The 17,719-nt window shown below is 34.6% G+C and overlaps 1 protein-coding gene and 1 pseudogene across 1 annotated transcript; one reads left to right on the top strand and one right to left on the bottom strand.

Annotated features, from left to right (window-relative positions):
• Positions 1-1,570: 1,570 nt before the first annotated feature.
• Positions 1,571-3,788, bottom strand: LOC138868622 (uncharacterized). Its single transcript, XM_070146185.1, has 3 exons — positions 3,414-3,788; positions 2,192-2,287; positions 1,571-2,020 (listed from the first exon to the last, which is right to left on the bottom strand). Exons 1-3 carry the CDS (start codon positions 3,786-3,788, stop codon positions 1,571-1,573), a joined length of 921 nt encoding a protein of 306 aa, XP_070002286.1.
• Positions 3,789-7,210: 3,422 nt separating this feature from the next.
• On the top strand, positions 7,211-14,291 carry LOC138868621 (uncharacterized; annotated as a pseudogene).
• Positions 14,292-17,719: the final 3,428 nt, after the last annotated feature.

Below are 17,719 nucleotides of genomic sequence, written 5' to 3'. Positions count from 1 at the left end.
GTATGTATCGGACCTAGACAGGCCCCTTTCTTGGGTAAAATGATAGATCCTTCCATACAGTCATTAAAACTATAATAAAATTCCCGTATATTTCGAATCTTTACTGGTCGCGTGGACTACCGCCCGCCTACCCTGATCCTGGTGAAAATGGTATCATAGCCTAGGAATTTTCGTGGTAAATATGTAATAGATATGAAATATTCAACATAGATATGAAGCTTTTGGAATGGATCTGGGAGAAACAAGTACTAAAAGTACTAGACTTGAAGAGGTAGATATACCTCAAAACCTTGATTTATTAAATAAATGGACAATTCCTAAAGTTTCTATAAAAACCATTTATGATTATGGTTGGTTTGATAAACTTTCTTCTAAACAATTGATAAAAACGACTGAACAGTCTTTGGCATTAAATTCGTCTGAACAGACTATTCGTTTGTTAAACAAACACGATATAGATTTATATAAACATCATTATCATTATCTGCATATTGGTATGGTTCAAATTGCGTTTAAACCGTTAACCCTTAAAGGATTACCAGAGACCTTTTTAGCAGCTCTTAGAGATGCTAGAAATCTGAACTTCAGACAGTCTCTGATGGGTTCGATTGAATCTACTGTGGCCTATGGTCCAGTATATTTTAATACTCAACCCAATCTGCAACTATCTCTTTCTGATGTTAATATTCTTGATGCCTTGACTTTAAATGTGAAAATGCATGGTTATAATTATGCGCCTGGTTTTGAACTTATATGTCTGTCTTATAGGATTTATTTTAAATTATTATCTACTTTGAATCCTAGATGTAAGTTATATGATACATCAGATCAGACCATACTGGTAGAAACCAACTTTGCAAGGTCCAAGGTCACCACTAGGAGACCTATTAGGTGGGAAGAAATTAATTTCCCAACTACTTGGACTTTAAATTCGGTTATATCCCCAAGTCAGATTACTAACGACTTGTCGAATACTGAATTTTCGCATGTTACTCAAAATTCGGATGGTAGGATTTGTATTCAATTTGATGATAAGTCTACTATTTATAATAGACATTCGTTTTCTAATCATAGACTTCTACCTGCTATTCAACATATTTATCCTATTGAACCAGTCTACGGTCCAGCTCGCAATCGTGCAACCTCTTTACACACTATTACTAGTAAAGTTAGTAATAAACCTGTCGAAAGGGTTGAAAGGGTTAAAGTTAACTCTCAAACAAATATTGTTCAGGACAATGACAATATTTCAGATAAGGATATTCCTTCTGTATCCGAGATGGATTTCGACCCCAATAGTACTTAATGATTCCACACCAAATTGATTTTAACCCCGGTTCTCGGGCACGAATATATATTCAAAAAGAATTTTTTAGTGATAAATGGAGCCAGTTTAAAACGTGGTTTTTTGATGCTTATAGCAAAGATGATTTGAATAGTATTTCTCAAGAATTTTATGAAACTTGTGCTTTGCATAATCAAATTATGTATTTTGTTCCTTTTCTGCAGCATTATTAACATAAAAGGCAGAACATGACCAAGGAGATTTTGAGGGTTTTATCAAACCCTTTTATAACAAGTTGTCAATCTCGTTCTTGCAGAATTCGACCAATTCAGCATTCATCTGGTAAGGTCGAGACTTAGTAGGGATATCATCTTCGGAGAAGTTTTCTTCAAAAGGAAGAGTTACAATATGCCTTTTTCGGTTCCAAAAGGAACTAGGGTGATCGGCACAGACATCAACAGCCATCTGTTTAGCAATCAATTTATTTTTTTGCTGAACCTTAGCAGATTGTAAAGTATCGAATATATTCATGCTCAATATTTCTGATTGTAATGAATTAACATGCATTTGTTTCATATTAGTCAAGGCGTTAATATCTCTAGTTACGGGATCTGTAACAAAAGAATAACTTATCTCTCTATCTTGATAAGTAGCATAAAAACCCTGTGCATCTATGTTATTAAAAGGGTAAATAGCATTAATAAAAGGGGTTCCGAGTATAATCAGAGGGTATAACTGGTTTTTTACCGAAAAGAAGAAATGAGGAATACAAACTCTATTTTGGCAAATACGAGTATTTGGTAATTTATACTCTATATCTAAAGCATGACCAGAAGCAGAATTTACCAAATGAGTGGTCTTTTGAAAATATTTAGTAGGAACAAGACCCTCTCGAATACAACTTACATCTGCTCCACTATCAATCATTGCTACATCAGTTAGAGAGAAAGTATTATCAATCAAGCTAGTACATTTAATGTACCACTTATGATCCGTAACAACCTGCATCATTCCTAAAAACATATTAGAATTTTCATTAATCGAATCAATCTGATCATAAATTTCTTTTCCCTTTTCATTTGACGATTCGGAAATTCCTTTAGCCGAAAAATCAGTTGGAAAATCAGTTAGAGAATTATTTTTCTCAATTTGAGTAATCCGGTGATCACAAATCATTTGATTTTGTTTAAGAGACTTAATTTCTTTTTCAAATTCTCAATTTCGATTTTCAAATCATCAAAAGAAGCATCTCTGCTAGGTGTACTGGACTTATGAAGTCGTTTATTAATTTCAGACAAAGAATAAGGCACAAAATGTTCAAATTCGTTCTTATATTTTTCAAAAGGTTTTGAACTACTAAAACTAGAACTTGCAGCTAGATTAATAATTTTTTCACAAAGTTTTTCATCAGTAACTTCTTTTAAAAGTTCTATTACATTATCTGATGTAATAGTTTTCATATTTAAATCATGAAATTGTGATTGAAATTTATAAAATTTGTCATCATCAAAAGTACAAATATCACCTTTGCAAGCAGTGCAAGAAGTCCAACATTTTTATCACTATCAGATAAATCAATTAAATCAACTTCATCTTCAGATTCAGTTTCAGAGTAATAGTCAGATTCTGATCCTGAAATGTATAACAAGCCATAAACCTTATCGCGTAACTCATCATCGAGTTCTAAGGTTTTCAGCTTTTGAAGCTTGCAATTTGGAGAAATATGACCAAACTTTCCACACTTATAACACTTAATATCAGCGAGATCTCTCTTTGATCTATTCTTCGTAAATCGAGTAGATTTCCGATGCTCTTTTCTAATATCACGCTCTTCCTTAGACCTATATCTAGACCTCTTTTTCTTATACGGGCTATCCGGGTTAGGATACCTATGATATCTATGTTTCTTCTTCTTCCTACTTTGAGTAGAGGTTCTGGGTAAACCGAACTGGGTACAAAAGTCTCCTAATTGGGATTTCTCTTTAAGCTTATCAATCTTAAGCTGTCTAGAAAGCTTTAGCTCATTACACAAGTTTAATCCTTCTTGTGTACACACTCCTATAAGTTTGCCACAGGTATAATTACCATACTGAATTTCACCGTAACTACCTCTTAATACTTTCCTTACCCTTTCAGCAAATAAGGAAGGGAGGCCGTTTATAAACTTAACTTTCCAATGCTCATATTTATTCTCGGATAGTTCCATAACCCTACTCATAAAAGTATCTTTATACCATCTAAATTCACTAAGGGTCTTACATCTAAGCCCATTAAGTAAGGTTCTGATGGTCTCATGATTTGAGGTAAATCTACCATTGAAATGCTCTAAAATTGTATGGATAAGGGTATACACTACATCTTCTCTACCCTTAACTAGAGCCATACCTATATTATCAACACCCTCGTCTACGGCTGTAGCATTAATAACGAAAGCCTTTTCTTCAACAGATAAATAATTATCCCACCAGCCACGAAGTTGGCCAGTAAAGCCTGCAATAATCATTTTGCAAATAGTTCTATCCGTATTTTTAACACTTTTGCAGATAGTCGAATACAAAAGCATTCTATGTACGAGAATGGTTAATTGTCTATCAGTTAAACCATCAAGATTCCATTCATAAATATCGGAACCGCTATAAGACGTATTAGTCTGATTCCAATCGCGTTCCTCAATCAACACATCTTGAGGAGTAGGACGGGGATAATAGTAAGTTTGCATCCTTGGTTTGTTAGCATACCTACTATTGGGTTTAACTATACCTTGAGTTTATTAAACTCTGACCATGTCTCAGTTTTATAATCAGAAATGGTCTCAATTCTATCAGCAAATTTTTCAGATAAATCAATTGTTCTAACATTCAAACCAGAAAGCTTTTTATGGAGGAGTTGTGCTAAGTCATCAAGAGATTTAAATTTAAAATCCTGAATCTCAGTAGGTCTTTGAATATGAGTAAGAATAGCTTGATCAACTATTTTACTTCCTGAAGTGGAGGCAATATCAGTTGGTCCTCTCTTAGTACTCATTTCTTTTATTAAAACAGTCAAATCATCAAGTTTTTTATCAAGAGAACCGATATGTTCTCCTAAAATCTTTACATATAAACCCAAATAATTGTTTTGAGAAATCAATTTATTAATTTCTACGATACTAATAGCTGCAACGTTATCAGCAATAAATTTTTGAAAGGCAGTGAAGGTAATACCAGTATTATTAGGTAAAATAAAGGGGGCCTGAGGAGGATAAATGGCTTTAGTAATATTATCATTCCCATCTTTATAAGATCTTTCTAGTACCTTTATATAAAGAGGCAAATAAGTTGTTATAAACCAAGGAACAAAATACATAATTTGATTATGCAAAGCACAAGTTTCATAAAATTCTTGAGAAATACTATTCAAATCATTTTTGCTATAAGCATCAAAACCCACGTTTTAAACTGGCTACATGTATCACTAAAAAATTCCTTTTGAATATATTTTCGTGCCCGAGAACCGGGGCTAAAATCAATTTGGTGTGGAATCATTAAGTACTATTGGGGTCGAAATCCATCTCGGATACAGAAGGAATATCCTTATCTGAAATATTGTCATTGTCCTGAACAACATTTGTTTGAGGGTTAACTTTAACCCTTTCAACCCTTTCGACAGGCTTATTACTAACTTTACTAGTAATAGTGTGTAAAGAGATTGCACGATTGCGAGCTGGACCGTATACTGGTTCAACAGGAGAAATATGTTGAATAGCAGGTAGAAGTCTATGATTAGAAAACGAATGTCTATTATAAATAGTAGACTTATCATCAAATTGAATACAAATCCTACCATCCGGATTTTGAGTAACATGCGAAAATTCAGTATTCGACAAGTCGTTAGTAATCTGACTTGGGGATATAACCGAATTTAAAGTCCAAGTAGTTGGGAAATTAATTTCTTCCCACCTAATAGGTCTCCTAGTGGTGACCTTGGACCTTGCAAAGTTGGTTTCTACCAGTATGGTCTGATCTGATGTATCATATAACTTACATCTAGGATTCAAAGTAGATAATAATTTAAAATAAATCCTATAAGATAGACATATAAGTTCAGAACCAGGCGCATAATTATAACCATGCGTTTTCACATTTAAAGTCAAGGCATCAAGAATATTAACATCAGAAAGAGATAGTTGCAGATTGGGTTGAGTATTAAAATATACTGGACCATAGGCCACAGTAGATTCAATCGAACCCATCAGAGACTGTCTGAAGTTCAGATTTCTAGCATCTCTAAGAGCTGCTAAAAAGGTCTCTGGTAATCCTTTAAGGGTTAACGGTTTAAACGCAATTTGAACCATACCAATATGCAGATAATGATAATGATGTTTATATAAATCTATATCGTGTTTGTTTAGAAAACGAATAGTCTGTTCAGACGAATTTAATGCCAAAGACTGTTCAGTCGTTTTTATCAATTGTTTAGAAGAAAGTTTATCAAACCAACCATAATCATAAATGGTTTTTATAGAAACTTTAGGAATTGTCCATTTATTTAATAAATCAAGGTTTTGAGGTATATCTACCTCTTCAAGTCTAGTACTTTTAGTACTTGTTTCTCCCAGATCCATTCCAAAAGCTTCATATCTATGTTGAATCTTTCATATCTATTACACAATTACCATGAAAATTCCTAGGCTCTGATACCATTTTACACCAGGATCTAGGTAGGCGGGCGGTAGTCCGCACGGCTTTCTAATCATAGACTTCTACCTGCTATTCAACATATTTCTCCTGTTGAACCAGTCTACGGTCCAGCTTGCAATCGTGCAGCCTCTTTACACACTATTACTAGTAAAGTTAGTAATAAGCCTGTCGAAAGGGTTTAAAGGGTTAAAGTTAACCCTCAAACAAATATTGTTCAGGACAATGACAATATTTCAGATAAGGATATTCCTTCTGTATCCGAGATGGATTTCGACCCCAATAGTACTTAATGATTCCACACCAAATTGATTTTAGCCCCGGTTCTCGGGCACGAAAATATATTCAAAAGGAATTTTTTAGTGATAAATGGAGCCAGTTTAAAACGTGGTTTTTTTATGCTTATAGCAAAGATGATTTGAATAGTATTTCTCAAGAATTTTATGAAACTTGTGCTTTGCATTCAAATTATGTATTTTGTTCTTTGGTTTATAACAACTTATTTGCCTACTATTTAAAGATTCTTTATTTTTTTTTCTTCTTTAAATAGTGGACTTCTTCATTTGAAGAGGCAGGTCGTGAGAACCACCTCTCTCTCTAATCTCTCTCTCTAAACTCTCTCCTTCTTGTAAAGCTTTTAGCTTATTAGTTTTGTAAATCAGTTGAAGATTAATAAAAGTTTTGAAGTTCAGTTCATCTTCAGGGCCTTGCTTCTCGGCTTTAAAGGTATTTATTTTATTTTATTATATAGTATTTTTTATACTTAGTTTCTCTCCCAAGTCATGACTATGTCCGGCAACCGAGTTATATCACGCAGATCATATCTGTTGCCTAGAAAAAATTGATCAAATTTGTTTGTTTATTGAATTCTCTATCCCATTTGGTTTAAAAAATGCCCCTTCTGAATTTCAGAAAATTATGAATGATATTTTTAACCCTTATCTAGATTTTATCATCGTTTATATTGACGACATATTAGTATTTTCTAAAACATTAGAGATGCATATTAAGCATCTTGATATTTTTAAGAAAATTGTAATACAAAACGGTTTAGTAATTTCTAAACCAAAAATGAGTCTATTCCAAACAAATGTTCGATTTTTAGGTCATAATATTTGCCAAGGAAAAATTACCCCGATACAAAGATCGATTGATTTTTCCTCAAAATTTCCTGATGTTATTACTAACAGGACTCAATTACAAAGATATTTGCCTCTTTAAATAAAGGTACTAGAAAGATCTTATAAAGATGAGAGTGATAATATTACTAAAGCCACTTATCCTCCTCAGGCCCCCTTTATTTTACCTAATAATACTGGTATTACATTCACTGCCTTTCAAAAATTTATTGATGATAACATTGCAGCTATTAGTATCGTAGAAATTAAAAAATTGATTTCTCAAAACAATTATTTAGGTTTATATGTAAAGATTTTAGGAGAACGTATCAGTTCTCTTGATAAAAAACTTGATGATTTGACTGTTTTAATAAAAGAAATGAGTACTAAGAGAGGACCAACTGATATTGCCTCCACTTCAGGAAGTAAAACAGTTGATCAAGCTATTCTTACTCATATTCAAAGACCTCCTGAGATTCAGGATTTTAAATTTAAATCTCTTGATGACTTAGCACAACTCCTTGATAAAAAGCTTTTTGGTTTGAATGTTAGACCAATTGATTTATCTAAAAAATTTGCTGATAGAATTGAGACCGTTTCTGATTATAAAACTGAGACATGGTCAGAGTTTAATAAACTCAAAGGTATAGTTAAACCCAATAGTAGGTATGTTGACAAACCAAGGATGCAAACTTACTATTATCCCCGTCCTACTCCTCAAGATGTGTTGATTGAGGAACGCGATTGGAATCAGACTAATACGTCTTATAGCGGTTCCGAAATTTATGAATGGAATCTTGATGGTTTAACTGATAGACAATTAACCATTCTCGTACATAGAATGCTTATGTATTCGACTATCTGCAAAAGTGTTAAAAATACGGATAGAACTATTTGCAAAATCGACCATTATTCAACACTTAACCCAATTTATCAAAAATAGCGGAAAGAAATATCAATTAAGCAAGATTAAAGTACTGAAGAATTTAACAAAATACACAATATAATCTCACTAGGACCCGGTGTCACGAATCTGAGCCTCTAGAATACAGAATATCATCCTAATACATGGTATATCCAAAGTCTGATAATGCAAAAATAAAGAGATAGGATAGGAGGGAGAAGATCAATGGCTGCGAACGTCGTGCAGCTACCTCGATACTCCCAGAAGCTGGATCTGCTGATCAACTAGATCTACTAAGCCTGAGACTGCCCTGGATCTGCACACAAGGTGCAGGGAGTAAAGTGAGTACTCCGACCCAGTGAGTAATAAAAGTAACTACAGTCCGAAGAAAAGAAAATCCAGTAAATACACAAAGTAAGCTAAAATCCAAATATACAGCAACATATGGAACTGAGCAGCTAAATAACAGTATAAATAGAAATACATGAATGCAATGCAATGCATATGATGGTGCATTCCAGTACCCACTGCGGCGTGCAGCCCGAGCCATCCATATTTATTTATCGTCGACGCCGCTCATTGGGGGTGTGTACAGACTCCGGAGGGGCTCCTACAGCCCAAGCGCAATATCTTGGTCAGTCATTGTTACCTGACCGGTCAGCCATTGTTACCTGACCAATTTATATCATACAGTGTCATTGTTACCACTGTTCAAGTATATCATCCAGTGTCATTGTTACCACTATTTCAATTATATCACACAGTGTCATTGTTACTACTGTTTCAAGTATATCACACAGTGTCATTGTTACTACTGTTTCAAGTATATCACACAGTGTCATTGTTACCACTGTTTCAAGTCACTTTATAATCAGTCCAGAAAATAATATAATAAGCCCCTTGGGCATTTACAAAACAGGAGTTCCCAGCCCGGAATACATTTAAAAATATCATTTAAGTTTTCAACACTTAGAATTATGGCTGAGTTTGCAAAACAGCACTTAAAACCTTGGACTGAAATTAAATGATATGCAAATCATGCTAAGCAGTAATATCAATCCTCGAAGGATTTTACAAATCGGCACAAGGCCCCAAACATGGCATCAAGCCCCATAATATCAATGAAGTATGTGTATCAATCACCAATATAGTATAAACATCACACAGGATGGACCAAGTCACAATCCCCAATAGTATCCGACCCCGCACTCGCCATAGAGTGCGTGTCACACCTTAATATAGCGTTACGATGTGAAAGTCCGGGGTTTCAAACCCTCAGAACAGCATTTACATCTATTACTCACCTCAAGACGGCCAAAAGTCTACTCCGCGATGCCCTTTCCTTTCGAATCGACCTCCTCGCGCTTCGAATCTTGCCAAAACCACAAGGAATATATTATAATAGGCTAAGGAAATATAACTCAATCGAAAAGACTCGAAAAATATCGAAAATCACGAAATTTGCAAAACCCGAGCCCCGGGCCCACTTCTCGAAAAATTACGAAAGTCACATCATCGGATTCCTCGTCTCGCCACGAGTCCGTAGATATAAAATTTACCAAAATCGGAGTTCAAATGACCCCTCAAATCTTTATTTTAGAATTTCAATCTCAAGCCATAATTTCTTATAATTTTGCTATGTTTTCATGGATTTCAAGGATGATTCTTCAATAAAATCATGTATTTAACTCATAAAACTTACCTCCAATCGATCTCAGTTGAAACTCCCTTCAATCCCCGTCCAAAAGCTCTCAAAATGACTGAAAATGATGGAAAAATGACCCAAAATCGGATATAAACTCACTGCCCAGATTTTTCGCAATTACTGTTCACCCACGCGGTACTGTTCACGAGCGGGGTACTGTTCACTGCTGCTAAAAAAATGCACTAGCATCCAATTTAAATTGCAGCACAGCCATTTTTCACTAAAATGGCTCTAACTCCATCATACGAACTCAGAATTAGACGATTCTTGTTCCTATGAGTCACAAATAATAATACGAACACAACCCTTCAATCAAAACTCAATTCGGAGCTCATTTGCCCAGTGCGATATCCATTTCGCTCGTTAAACAATTACTCATGTTTCGCGTCAAAAACCTAATCGCGACTTGCTGAAATTAGACCAAAATTTCCAGATCAGTTCTATAATTCATTATCAAAATTCCGGAAGTCTCGGAATCAAATTTGGATCTCTAGAACTAAAAATGAACCTTTAGATCATTACATTTATGCTCAAAACGGCAAAACTCTTCCAAAATTTGTCCGAGCCTCATGGGATCCCAACAAAGTATACTAACAAGTCCCATAATATGACACAAACTTAGTTGTTCCTTCGAAACACCAAAAACAACGCAAAAATACTAAATTCACCACGGATTCAAGCCTATGAACTTTGAAACTTTAAATTTTCACATCCTATGTCGAAACACGTCAAAACTAGTCCGAATGATCTCAAATTTTGCAGACAAGTCCAAAATGACATAACGAAGCTACAGCAACTCTCGGAATTCTATTCTGAGCCTCGGATCAAAATCTTACCTATCAACTGGAATTCGCCAAAATACTAACTTTGCCGATTCAAGCTTAATTCTACACCGGTCATCACAAAAATATTCCGGACATACTCCTAAGTCCCAAATCACCTAACAAAGTTATCCGAACCATAAAATTCGCATTTCGAGCGCTCTAACGCATAAGTCAATATCCGGTTGACTTTTCCAACTTAAGCTTCCTTAAAAGAGACTAAGTGTCTCAAACCTTACCAAAATCATTCAGGAATAAGTTCAAATTTTGCACACAAGTCACATTCGACATTACGGACTTGCCCCAACTTTCGAAATCGCATTCCGACCCCGATATCAAAATTTTCACTTCCGGTCGAATTTTCTCAAAAACCTTCAAATTTCTATATTTAGCCAAACGGCTCCAAAATGACCTACGGACCTCCAAATTCACTTCCGATCGCGCTCCCAAATCCAGAATCACCATACGGAGCTACTCCCAGTCTCGGAATTCCAAACGGACATCAAAACACTGAAATGCATTTTAAGCCAAACTGATGCAATTTCTTCTAAAATGCTATCTTCCACAATATGCGCCAAAACGCTCCCGGGTTATCCAAAACCCGATCCGGGCATACGCCCAAGTACGAAATCATCATACGAACCTGCTGGAACCTTCGGATCCCAATATCGAGGTCTTTTACTCAAAATTCCAATCCTAGTTCATTTCTTCAATTTTAAGCTTTCAAAATGGGAATTTCCATTTAGATTTGACTCCAAACTTCCTGAATTTTAATTCTGACCATACACTCAAGTCAATATACCTGAGATGAAGCTGCTCATGGCCTCAAACTTCTGAATGATGCGCCGGAGCTCAAAACACCGATCGGGTCGTTACAATATTCGACTATCTGCAAAAGTGTTAAAAATACGGATAGAACTATTTGCAAATTGATTATTGTAGGCTTTACTGGCCAACTTCGTGGCTGGTGGGATAATTATTTATCTGTTGAAGAAAAGGCTTTCGTTATTAATGCTACAGCCATAGACGAGGGTGTTGATAATATAGGTATGGCTCTAGTTAAGGGTAGAGAAGATGCAGTGTATACCCTTATCCTTACAATTTTAGAGCATTTCAATGGTAGATTTACCTCAAATCATGAGACCATCAGAACCTTACTTAATGGGCTTAGATGTAAGACCCTTAGTGAATTTAGATGGTATAAAGATACTTTTATGAGTAGGGTTATGGAACTACCCGAGAATAAATATGAGCATTGGAAAGCTAAGTTTATAGACGGCCTCCCTTCCTTATTTGCTGAAAGGGTAAGGAAAGTATTAAGAGGTAGTTACGGTGAAATTTAGTATGGTTATTATACCTATGGTAAACTTATAGGAGTGTGTACACAAGAAGGATTAAACTTGTGTAATGAGCTAAAACTTTCTAGACAGCTTAAGATTGATAAGCTTAAAGAGAAATCCCAATTAGGTGACTTTTGTACCCAGTTCGATTTACCCGGAACCTCTACTCAAAGTAGGAAGAAGAAGAAACACAGATATCATAGGTATCCTAACCCGGATAGCTTGTATAAGAAAAAGAGGTCTAGATATAGGTCTAAGGAAGAGCGTGATATTAGAAAAGAGCATCGGAAATCTACTTGATTTACGAAGAATAGATCAAAGAGAGATCTCGCTGATATTAAGTGTTATAAGTGTGGAAAGTTTGGTCATATTTCTCCAAATTGCAAGCTTCAAAAGCTGAAAACCTTAGAACTCGATGATGAGTTACGCGATAAGGTTTATGGCTTGTTATACACTTCAGGATCAGAATCTGACTATTACTCTGAAACTGAATCTGAAGATGAAGTTGATTTAATTGATTTATCTGATAGTGATAAAAATGTTGATACTTCTTGCACTGCTTGCAAAGGTGATATTTGTACTTGTGATGATGACGAATTTTATAAATTGCAATCACAATTTCATGATTTAAATATGAAAACTATTACATCTGATAATGTAATAGAACTTTTAAAAGAAGTTACCGATGAAAAATTAAAAATTATTAATCTAGCTGCAAGTTCTAGTTTTAGTAGTTCAAAACCTTTTGAAAAATATAAGAACGAATTTGAACATTTTGCGCCTTATTCTTTGTCTGAAATTAATAAACGACTTCATAAGTCCAGTACACCTAGAAGAGATGCTTCTTTTGATGATTTGAAAATCGAAATTGAGAATTTGAAAAAAGATATTAAGTCTCTTAAACAAAATCACATAATTTGTGATCACCGAATTACTCAAATTGAGAAAAATAATCCTCTTACTGATTTTCCAACTGATTTTTCGGCTAAAGGAATTTCAGAATCGTCAAATGAAAAGGGAAAAGAAATTTCTGATCAGATTGATTCGATTAATAAAAATTCTGATATATTTTTAGGAATGATGCAGGTTGTTATGGCTCATAAGTGGTACATTAAATGTACTATCTTGATTGATAATACTTTCTCTCTAACTGATGTAGCAATGATTGATAGTGGAGCAGATATAAGTTGTATTCAAGAGGGTCTTGTTCTTACTAAATATTTTCAAAAGACCACTCATTTGGTAAAATCTGCTTCTGGTCATGCTTTAGATATAGAGTATAAATTACCAAATACTCGTATTTGCCAAAATAGAGTTTGTATTCCTCATTTCTTCTTTTTGGTAAAAAAACCAGTTATACCCTCCGATTATACTCGGAACCCCTTTTATTAATGCTATTTACCCTTTTAATAACATAAATGCACAGGGTTTTTCTGCTACTTATCAAGATAGAGAGATAAGTTATTCTTTTGTTACAGATCCCGTAACTAGAGATATTAACGCCTTGATTAATATGAAACAAACGCATGTTAATTCATTACAATCAGAAATATTGAGCATGAATATATTCGATACTTTACAATCTACTAAGGTTCAGCAAAAGATTAAATTGATTGTTGAACAGATGGTTGTTGATGTCTGCGTCGATCACCCTAGTGCCTTTTGGAATCGAAAAAGGCATATTGTAACTCTTCCTTATGAAGAAAACTTCTCCGAAGATGATATCCCTACTAAGTCTCGACCTTGCCCAGATGAATGCTGAATTGGTCGAATTCTGCAAAAACGAGATTGACAGCTTGTTACAAAAGGGTTTGATAAAACCCTCAAAATCTCCTTGGTCATGTTCTGCCTTTTATATTAATAATGTTTCAGAAAAGGAACGTGGTATTCCTAGATTAGTTATAAATTATAAACCATTGAATAAACATCTAAAATGGATTAGATATCCTATCCCCAATAAAAGGGACTTGCTATCTAGATTATATGACGCCAATATATTTTCAAAATTCGATTTAAAATCTGGATATTGGCAAATTCAAATTTTTAAGGAGCATACTTATAGAACTGCTTTTAATGTTCCATTTGGGCAATATGAATGGAATGTCATGCCATTTGGTTTAAAAAATGCCCCTTCTGAATTTCAGAAAATTATGAATGATATTTTTAACCCTTATCTAGATTTTATCATCGTTTATATTGACGACATATTAGTATTTTCTAAAACATTAGAGATGCATATTAAGCATCTTGATATTTTTAAGAAAATTGTAATACAAAACGGTTTAGTAATTTCTAAACCAAAAATGAGTCTATTCCAAACAAATGTTCGATTTTTAGGTCATAATATTTGCCAAGGAAAAATTACCCCGATACAAAGATCGATTGATTTTGCCTCAAAATTTCCTGATGTTATTACTGACAGGACTCAATTACAAAGATTTTTGGGAAGTTTGAATTATATATCTCCTTTCTACAAAAGTTTATCAACAGACTACCAAATAAACCTATGCCATATAGCGTACAAAAATAATAGAAAGCAGATAACAACGATGGCAACAATGATCAACCAGTGAGATAAATAGCAGGCAACAAGAACACCATAAATGTTTCTCAACAAATAATAAATACAAGTGCAATCAATTAATCAAGTCCTTCAAATATAAATATCTTTCAGATAAGCATCTTTCGAATATAATTCTTTCGAGTAAACGTCACCTTGTGACACCTCATTTCAAAATCATAAATAATATAGGTCTCAACCCACTTTCATATTTTCACAACACCTCGTGCCCATATTTATGTCACAACCGCATTGACAACTCACGTGCCATTAAATAAAACCATAATATTTTCCCCGGCACCTTGTGCCCACATATTTCTGTCTCACATTGCACAACAATATAATGTTACTCAGCTCGTAGGTTCCATAACCCAATACAATTAAGAATGTTCAAGGAGCCTCATTCACTTAACATAAAGTAGAGTACAACTTCCAACCCAATTAGGAAATCAACAAGAAAAGATGAAGTTATTTTTAGAAATCATTTGATAAAGAAAATACCATTTTCAATTAAAGTACAATATCGAAGGAATCATTACCTTTAATACGAAAAATTAATAAATCAAAACATAGTAGAAATTCCTTTTTAAGTAAAGTACAACCTCAAACAGTTTAAGGAAACTTTAGTTGAGAAATCAATTGAGTTAAGAATGTAAAAATTCTTGAAATTTGAAGTATTGAACATATTAAAATAATAAGGCGAAGTATTGTAAACAATATGGATTCCAACACAAAGGATTACAACAGTTAAGGGATCTAAACAGTTAATACATTTGAATTGTTAATAACAAGTAAACACAGCAAACAGAAAATACACGTCGTCACCCTTCGTGCTTTAACACTCTTCCTCACCCAAACAACAATCACAAGGAATAAGGGCAAGAAAATAAATGAAATCACAATAAAATCCCGGCAAGGAAACAATAGTACAACAATCAAATCCCGGCAAGGGAAAACAACATCAAAACAATAACATCCCAGCAAGGGAACAATAATACCAAACAAACATCCCGACAAGGGAACAATAATCTCAAACAAACATCCCGGCAAGGGAACAATGTTGATAATAACATAGGAAGCGCAATAAATCACAACGAAGTCAAAACAATTATAATACAAAGTAAAGCTGGGAGGGGACATGCTATCGGGGAGTAACAGATAAAAATGAAGTATCGAAAATAAACAGAAGAAACTCCGGTTTCCATAATATATATATATATAGTGGACGGCGTGCCACACGATCCCATAATATCATATATAAGTGGACGGCGTGTCACACGATCCCATAATATCATATATAAGTGGACGGCGTGCCACACGATCCATAATATCATATATAAGTGGACGGCGTGCCACACGATCCCATAATATCATATATAAGTGGATGGCGTGCCACACGATCCCATAATATCATATATAAGTGGACGGCGTGCCACACGATCCCATAATATCATATATAAGTGGACGGCGTGCCACACGATCCCATAATATCTGACTTCATATAGTAGACCCCTTCAGAGGAGGATAACAACTCAATACCTTTAACCCGACAAGGGTGCAGCTAACAGCCCAAAAAATCCCGAAAAGGGAGAGTATATATCAGTCTACACATCCCGGCAAGAGAGTACTCACAACACATTCTCTTTTTAAATCACTTCTTCCTCAACTAACGCATTCATGTTCGAGCTAACGCTCCTAAAGTACACCAATCACAATTCTACCTCAATCGTTCACATTATGTGAAACTCATCAAGTAAACAAGGAGATTGTATCACATTATTCGAATTAAAAGCAATTAAGACCCACGGTCATGCTAGACTCCGGTGCATAGATAACCGTCACCATGCCTATACACCGTACTCCACATTAGCAAGTAGCAAATAACATCCTAATCCTATTCCCTCAAGCCAAAGTTAGAACAAACACTTACCTCGAACTTTCACGGCCAACTCAAGCCTCAAACACCGCTTTTGCCACGAGTATCAGACTCCAAATGGCCCAAATCTAGTCAATTCAATTTCATAATGTAAATAACACTTCGAGTAACTGATTCTACAATTAAATTCTAAGCTAATATGCAAAATTATGTAAAACGACCAAAATGCCCCTCGGGCCCACATCTCAGAATCGGGTAAATTACATTTTCAGAATCCTCATACCCTCACGAGTCTAACCATACCAAAATTACTCAATTTCGACCACAACTCGGCCTTCAAATTCTCAATTCAAGTCTATGGAATTTTCTACCATTTTTTTTAACCCAAAACACTAATTTGTTGATAAAAACAATAATAGATTCGTGTAATTTAACCACATTTGAGTTTAAATCATTTACCCCAATCTATATGGTGATTCCTAATTTAATTTCTCACTATTCATCTTCTTCCTTCCCTAAAAATAGCATTTTCAAGACTCACCCTTAGGATTCATACAATATCTCATTACAACTTCAAATAAAACTCATAAACATGTCATCCATACTCCAATATTACATATATATGAAGCTCAAGTGAAGGGATTATCTTTTGGTGGAGGAATCTTATTTTTTTCTCTTTTTGGTGTTCTTGAAGATTCAACCCATTTCCTATGGATTTGATCCATAATAATGTTAGTATTCTCACTTAGTGATGTTATATAATCATCTTTATGCCAAAATAACTTACCTTGAAGTGTATCCATGGTGGAAGAGCTCCTCCTTCTCTCTAAAATTCATTCCAAGTTGAAGAACTAACTCATTCTCTCTCTAAACCCACGTTTTCAGCTCTTTAAAAAAATCAACTCTAGTTCTGCGTAGCCTCCTTGTGTAGCCTACGCATGAAACCTACGCATGAGGCTTTCAATTTGGCCAGATTCTGATTTTGGCTACGCATGTTGCGTAGCCTGCTCTGCTACCTTTAGTAAAACGGTCATAACTTTCTGTATACACCTCCAAATGACAAACGGTTTGATGTTATGGAAACTAGACTCATAGAGCTTTAATTTTATAGGTTATGCCTTACACAAATCATTATATATATGTAGATATTATCGTCCAAAGTGAGGTCTTGTGCGTACTCATTTGTAACTTTAGTCTATTATGAAATTTTCCAACTTGGCTTAGACTTAGGACTTTCCTTAGACTCCATGTCTCTTCTAATATGCCTCGTACACCTATTATCATATCTAATTGGTATCCATCATATTAATAGACCTCTTCCACATATAAAATAATATAATTAGAACACGTCAACTTTCTTACTTCGCCAAAATGCGCCGAATTGTCTTATGGACTTCCGAATCCAAATTAGGACACACGTCTAAGCCCGAAATT

This window comes from Nicotiana sylvestris, chromosome 5 (genome assembly GCF_000393655.2).
Source record: "Nicotiana sylvestris chromosome 5, ASM39365v2, whole genome shotgun sequence".
Taxonomy (NCBI): domain Eukaryota; kingdom Viridiplantae; phylum Streptophyta; class Magnoliopsida; order Solanales; family Solanaceae; genus Nicotiana; species Nicotiana sylvestris.
The sequence above is the reverse complement of the archived record's forward strand: the minus strand, read 5'-3'. Positions and strand labels throughout refer to the sequence as shown.